General features: G+C 44.3%; 1 protein-coding gene across 1 annotated transcript in view; it reads left to right on the plus strand.

The window, feature by feature from the left end:
* Positions 1-273: 273 nt before the first annotated feature.
* Positions 274-7,826, plus strand: part of CSE1L (CSE1 chromosome segregation 1-like (yeast)) — a 42,541-nt gene continuing 34,988 nt past the window's right edge. The window contains exon 1 of the mRNA XM_012654701.1: positions 274-461. Within this exon, the coding sequence (XP_012510155.1) occupies positions 326-461 (136 nt within the window). The 5' untranslated portion in view covers positions 274-325. The remainder of the gene's footprint in view (positions 462-7,826) is intronic.

Below are 7,826 nucleotides of genomic sequence, written 5' to 3' on the forward strand. Positions count from 1 at the left end.
CCCTCTAAAACAGAAACTCCATGAGGAACGGGAAGTTCTCTTCCGTCTGAGACGCCGTGTGCGTGACTTTGGACAGTTAGTTCAATATTTAAGACCCACTACGTGCCAAGCCCTGACATCCAGATAGGTACCGACCAGCAGCCACTCGCTGAATCTGCGTTCCTCTCAGCAAAATGGGCATTGCGAAGCCGCTGGGAATGGTCGGAACCTAAGGACATGGTCACTTACGCCAGCGCAAAAACAGAGCGGGGTTCCGATTGGCCCTTGGAGCCTGGGTGGGGCCAGGCGTTCCTGGCTCCGCCCCCTGCCTCTGCTCCGGTCGCGCATGCGCTCCGGCCGCTGCCTCGCTGCCGCGCCATTTTGCCGGAGTTTGAATGTGAGGCGGAGCGGCTGCGGGAGCGGGCAGTGCCGGCTACAGTCCACGGCTGGGAGTCTCTCCTCCGTTCCCGTATCCCCACGAGGTGAGGCGCGGGGCGTTCACGGCCTAGCAGGGTTGCTTTTGGGGTCCCGCTGATGAAGGGATAGAGGCGCTCCCGGCACTTCCGAGCGCTAGGAAGCGAGGACCCCGCTTCTGAGAGAGGGCGGAGTGTGGGCCTGTGCCTCGGGCGGTGCACTCAGGCAAGGTCTTCGCCTCCGCAGACCGGGCTTGGCGCACCCCGTGGCGTCCTAGGTCTCCGGCCCAGGCCCGGCGGCCCCGGGGCCTGTGATGGGCGAGGGCGGCAGAGACGCGGCCTAACTCGAGCGGCGTGAGCACCCGCCCCTTCCCTTCCAGCGCCGAGCTGATTGGCTGCGCCGCCGCTTCGCCGCTCGGGACGGCCGCTCCTCATTGGTGGCGCCCACGCGTCCGTTCTCTGCGCCCGGGGCCGCCCGCAGCGTGAGCAGGGTGTGCGGCAGCGGGGCCTGTCCCGGCCAGGGCTGCGGGCTGTGTGCGGCCGCCCGCTGCCTCGCGATCGCCTGTTTCCCCAGAGGCTGGTTAGGCTCCTGAACTCACACTTCTCTAATCTCTCTGTGCTTCAGTCTCCCTGACTGTAAAATGGGCACCATGATCTCCCTTTGCTGAATTATGAGGGTTAAATTCTAGTCCCTGCGTCTGAGACATAATAAATGCCCAGTAACGTGGGAGTTCCCCTGTTTCTGAGGACACGCTAAGCTACGGTGTTTCGGAGCGAGAGCACCTGGGTTCATTCCAGCTCAGACTCTTAAGAGTGTAATTTAGGATTGGTCGCTTAATCTCTCCGAGCCTCTGTTTCCTTAGCTGCAAAATGGGGTTAATAATGTAATCTACTTCGTAAAGTGGCTTTGAGGAACCGTTAAGTGATTTACCGTGATTTACAAAGGTTCCACCTGAGCTGACCATTGTCCACACATATTTCTGTTCCTTAGACACCTTAGTTATACTTTCCTGACCTTTTTTGTTCCTTAAATATTCCAGTCTCATTTGTTTGCTCGGAAATTACTAACATCAGATCCTTGCAAGACTGGCTACCTCCAAGTTTTCCTCACCTTATGCCGCCCCTGACCGAACCTCGCTAAGGACGTTTTTCCCTCAACTCTTCACCAACATCAGCTAATTTGATTGACTTCATAGCATATAAAATTACTTATTGTTTACTTGTTTATTGCCTTTCTCAGCCGTTAGGATGTAAGCTCTTTGAGGGCAAGGACCTTGTCCGTCCTGAATTCTGTGTCCCTGGTGGCCCACCAGGGGTGCCACACACATGTGCTTGCTTCGTGGTAGATGCACAGGTACTCTGGCTTGGAGGCACAGAAGAGGATTCCGCCTTGGGTTCTTTAGCCTTTGTTTGTTTGTTTGTTTTTTAAGAGACTGGCTCTCTGTTGCCCAGTTTAGAGTGCAGTGGCCCAATCATAGCTCACTATAACCTGTAATCTTGAGTTCCTGGGCTCACCGAGTCCTCCTGCCTCAGCCTCCTGAGTAGCTGGAACTACAAGGGTGCACCACCACACCCAGCTAATTATTTTTTATGGAGACAGGGTCTAGCTGTGTTGCTGATGCCTGGCCTCAAGTGATTCTCCTATTTCAGCCTCCCAAAGTGCTAAGATTACAGGTATGAACGAACCACTGCGCTGGCAACACTTTATCTTTCACTTCTTGCCATCAATGCAAGGGAATTCTCTCTCACCTTCTTGTTACTTTGGTTTCTGCTAGTTGAGGTCTGAGATAGAGGGAAACCATTTTCTATACAGGATTGGATGGGTGTGAGAGCAGTGCTCTAGTTTTGAAACTAATTTGTTTCTTTATTCGTTTAACAACATTGAGCATCCAGTTGCACTCCAGGAATACAGTGAAGAAACAAAAATGAACAAGGTTCCTTCCCTTGAGGAGCATGTATTCCAGTGGGTGAAAGCAACAAGAACACAACTAGATTAATTAGATAATTTCAGACAGTGACAAGTGACAGAATGATGTGACAGGCAAAGAAGACTTCTCTGAGGAGGTGACATTTGTGCAGAAACCAGCCATGAAAAGGTGAGGGGACAGAATATTCCAGGCAGAGGAAATAATGCAAAGGCTCAAAGACAGGAACAGGCTTGAAATACTGGAATATTTGAGGACCATTCAGGTTCCTAAACTGCTGTGTGAAGAAGGGAGAATTAGCCAGGGACCAGGTCATATAGGACATCGTTGGCAATAAAAGGAGTTTGGGTTTGATTCTAAGTGGTGTATTGCTGTGATTAGAAAGCAGAAGGTGGTTTGAGGTGTTGGGGTATGTTCTTGATGTGTGAGATGTTGGGGTAGGTTCCTTTTTTGTTTCTTTTCCTAGGTTGTATCTAGCAGGGGGTAGGTTCTTGATGTGTGGGTGCCACATAGTTTTCATTCATTGGATTTCTTTCCCTGAGATGTAAGGTCTCAGGAATGTTCTCTAATGTGGAGGAAATGTCTAAGAAAAAGGCACATATCCTGGATCAGCTGGTGTTACAGCTGTCTGTGAGGTGGCCTTTGAAAGCAAAGCTTTTATTCCAAAAATCTTCATCTATAACTGAGGGCCTGTGGGAAGAGGCTAGACTTAGATCCAGCCATTTTATTTAACAAGAACTTGGAATTTAGATAAGTCTATTATAATTGATGTATTGTGGTACATGTTTTTTATTTTTTAATTGTGTTTTGGTAGAGAACTATCCCGAAGGTAGTTCTATGGAGAAAGGAAAATATCATCTCTTCATTTAAAGGCGATAAAATGAATTTTTCATTTCTAATTTGAGTATTTTTTATATCAGTAACACTTTTATGTTTATATATGGCTAATCTAAAGTGTCAAATCACCTTCGCCTGTGGTCAAACAAGATAACAATTAGACCTTGATCTTGCTGATAACTGTGAATGCCTGTGGAAAGTTCTCTAAAATTCCCAGATTTGTTACACTTTCTCAAATCAGGACTAAGCTTACAATTTGTTGTTGTTTTGGTTTTCTTTGTTTTTTTGAGACAAGGTCTCACTCTTTTGCCTGGGATAGAGTACAGTGGCATCATCATAGCTTTCTGCAACCTCACAACTCCTGGACTCAAGCAATCCTCCCTGTCTCAGCCTCTGGAGTAGCTGGGACTACAGGTGTGTGCCATCAAACCTGGCTTATTTTTTAAAAATTTTTTTTGTAGAGATTGGGGGGGTTCCTCACTGTTTCCCAGGCTGGTCTCAAACTGGCCTCAAGTGATCCTCCTGCCTCAGCCTCCCAAAGTGCTAGGATTACAGGCATGAATCACTATGCATGGCCACAATTTGGTTTTATAGACTTTATCACTAAGGAGATATAAAAAGGATTTGTTGACAAATACTTAGTTCCTTAACTAATTTTAAGATTCTAGAATCTGTGTAGTGTTTTAACTTTCAGGGATTATATATAGCATGCATATTCCCCTCACTTAAAAACAGACCTGCCCTAGCACCTGAACTTTGTCTTTTTAGGTTTCGTTCTACTGTGTGGTTTTAGAATCAGTTGTCGCAACCTCTTTCTGTTTGTCACAGTCAGTTCACCAGGATAAATATGAAGAACGATAATGCTTTTGTGGGAAAAATCCATCAAGGGTATCTAGCTTTTGTAAATAGTACAACAGATATGTAGTAGGTGCTCATCACTGTTGTAAGGTTCCAGGGAGATAGCAGTGAACAAAACACAAAGTCCCTGCCCTCATGGAGCTTATGATCTAATAGAGGAAGAAGCACAGTAAATAAGAAATCAATATGCCTGATAAAATTTACTTGGAAAATAGAGTAGAGTGAAGGAATGGAGAGTGACTGAGGTGAGTGCTCTTTTAGTCCAGGAAGGCATCCCTGAAAAGAGGTGACATTTGAAAAGAGACTGAATGAAGTGTGCACTGAGTCATGTAGCTTTTCAGGGGTAGAGCTGTCCAGGCAGAGGGAACAGTAAGTGCAAAGCCCTGAAACAAAAGTATAAGCACTGGCATGTATGAACAATAATATGAGACAAATCTCAAAATTCATATCTTTCTTGAAGCATTTTTGAATGAATAGAAATTAATTATGGCAGTTAAGTTGGTCATTTGTTTGATAGATGTAACTGAGTTCCTATATTATGTTGGTCTGCTAATAATCCATCCTCAAAGGATAGTCTCCAGTCTTGACTGGAAACTCATGTTTTAGCTGGGTAGCTGACATGTTGTCTCATCCATTAGTTCATGCAACAAATGCTTACCGAATATCTACTATGTGCCAGGCAACGTCAAAGGTCCTGGGCAGACATAAACAAAAAGACAGAGCTCCTTCTGGAGCTTGCAGTCTAGCGTGTGCAACAGACAATAAATATGTAAAAGATGACTTCAAGTGAGGATAATTGGTAACACAGTAAAAATAGGTCTGGTGTAGATGGTAGTCTTGGAAGGCCCTTTTGAGGAGTTGACAGCAGGCTGAAAGCTGAATGGTACCCACTAACAAGTGAGAGGAAAAGTATTATTACAGTTAGGGAAAACTGTCAACGCTGGTTCAAGGAACAGAGAGAAGGCTTTTTTTTTTTTTTGAAACAGAGTCTCACTCTTTTTGCCTGGGCTAGAGTGAGTGCCGTGGCGTCAGCCTAGCTCACAGCAACCTCAAACTCCTGGGCTCAAGTGATCCTTCTGCCTCAGCCTCCCGAGTAGCTGGGACTACAGGCATGCGCCACCATGCCCGGCTAATTTTTTCTATATATATTTTTAGTTGGCCGATTAATTTCTTTCTAATTTTAGTAGAGGCGGGGTCTCGCTCTTGCTCAGGCTGGTCTCGAACTCCTGAGCTCAAACAATCCGCCCGCCTCAGCCTCCCAGAGAGCTAGGATTACAGGCGTGAGCCACCGCGCCCGGCCAGAGAGAAGGCTTTTGCGACGTAGCAAGAGCCAGGAAGAGGAGGTAGAAGACGAGGTTGACAGGTGCCAGACTGAATAGACTCTTGGCGGTGGTACAGAGTTTGGATTTTTAATATAAGTAATTATGGAGGGTCTAAGGAATTTTGGTTGAGAAATATACACGTGCTAGAAAAACATAAGAAAGTTAGTGAAATGCAGATTTATTGAGAAGTATATTAAAAAACTCCGCAAAATAAGCCAGGCATGGAGGCTTGCACCTGTAGTCTGAGCTAATCAGGAGGCTAAAGCAGGAGGATCTCTTGAGCCCAGGAGTTTGAGGTTGCAGTGAACTGTGATGATGCCACTGCACTCTAGCCTGGGCAACATAATGAGACCCTTTCTCTAAAAAAAAGAACTCCACAAAATAGATCCAATTAATCTCTGTAAAACACACACCCCCACCACCCAATTTCTAACATGCTGTTTTGCATGAATCTCCAAATGTAGAATAAATTTACATGTGGCAAAGAAGGGCCAATTTTTTTAGCTCAGATACGCTGGTGTAAATGATTTTGCTTGGCAACAGCAAACTTTCATGATTTCATAACAGATTCAGCATTTCAACACAGAAAAATAGAATGGAAACATGAGTTAACTCAATCACTGCTTTCCAAGTAACAGGGGAAACACTGGATTAAACGATGTAAACTGATAACTTACTCCGTGAGTTCCTGAAGCCTTTAAAGTGCTTCATATTTTGAATCTCCAAAGTGGGTCAGGATATAATACAGCTTTTTCCAAACTTTGGACATAAAAAAAGAAACAAAGGGTAGCCTCTCAATAGATTATACGTATGGTTGAGTGGGACTTGATGTTCACGCGCGGAGTGGGATGCCCTGGATCAGAGGGGGTGAATAGATAGGTGGTGGAGTCTACTGAATCAATCAAGAGTGTTCGCTTACCTTGTGATAAACGTGTTTTCTAATTAAGAGAAAGGGATTCAGTAAGGAGAATACAGGTCGTGGTTTCTGGCTGTTGAGAAGTACCCTGCATAAGCACAGCATTAGATATAGCCATTTTCTATCTTTCTGGTTTTGTTTTTTTTAAGTATTGGGATAAGAGTTTCCCCATTCCCCCAGTCTTTGGATTGTTATTGTTCAAAATCTCAGAGTCTTCTTGGACACTTCCTCTCCTTAGCTCTCCTCTGGCTGCCCTCTTTTCACATCAGTCTTTCTGTCGTGTTCTGAGTGCTTCCACTCTAGTTCAGTCCTCCATCATTATTTCCACCTAAGGGCAGCCATGAGTAATAGAGGGTAGTGCTATTTGAATCTGATCTTTATTTATTTATTACTTATGTGTGACTTGGGGCAAGTTATTAATAGTTGACCTCTCAGAATCCCCTTCCTTGTATGTAAAGTGGTGTATGAAATAAATAATATGAAGTATATAAAACATCTAGCATTGTGTGGCTGGTTCATATGTGTGACCCCTTCCCCATTTAAGAAAAAGTGTCCTAACAATTCTGTTCTCTTCTTCAACTCCATTTTGCAAACCATTAGCAGCCCAAAGCTCCTAAACTCCACCCTCATTCAATTTTTACCCACTTCAAAAAACCTTCAGTGGCTTCCTGTTGTACATTAGATCATGAAACTCTTCAGCCAAGTATTGAGGGACCTACGAGATCTGCTCTTAGTCTCCTGGTCCTATTCTCCTCTTCCCGTCTGTTACTGTGTTCACCCTGTTTCCTTTGTGAGGTGGGTCCTCATCCTACTTTGCCTATCCAAATCTGCATATTCTTCAAGGTTCAGCTCGAGTCACAGTGTCTGGAAAATCTTGGATGGCCACATACCCCAGTGACTCCCTTCTTAACCTCTTAGCAGTCAAGGTGCTGTTTGTGTAATTCATTTGTCACTTCTATTCCAGGGGACAAATGTCCTTCAGAATTCAGAGTTTTTTTCAGATGTACATACCACGGATTACTCAATATGCCCAGTGCGGCCTGGGGTAGTACCCTGCAAGTGAACATATTAATATTTCTTTAGTGAAACAAATTTACATACTGACATAAATAAAAACTATAGCCTCCAGCAGTTAAGGCCAAATTTTCCTGCCAAACGAGTTCACCACAAACTTATAAAAAAGAAAATTAGCCAATAAAATACAGTAAAGTGTCATACATTCAGATTTTCCAGTGTTATTAATCTGAAGAAGGATCAAAAATTAAATTACATCACGTGTTTGTGCTATTCTTCATATTTTGAAGGCTCTCTAATATGCTGATTAAATAAGTGGTATTTAAATCCTTGAGGAAAAAATCCTTTCTTTGGCAAATAACATGCCTATTATCTTTATTTGCTGATTTTTATTCATTGAAGCAAGTCTATTGTCCACTAGGTTGTTAGGTAAGCTCTGAAATTATTTTTTGTCCTCCTCGCATGGTACACAGCAGTTACGCCGTGCGTGTGAATGCTAAATACCTCTATGTGCTATTCAGTCCTCCTTTACCAAGTTATAAACAGCATCTTTCTGAATGCT

Source organism: Propithecus coquereli, unplaced genomic scaffold (genome assembly GCF_000956105.1).
Source record: "Propithecus coquereli isolate 6110/MARCELLA unplaced genomic scaffold, Pcoq_1.0 Scaffold444, whole genome shotgun sequence".
NCBI classification, from domain to species: Eukaryota; Metazoa; Chordata; class Mammalia; order Primates; family Indriidae; genus Propithecus; species Propithecus coquereli.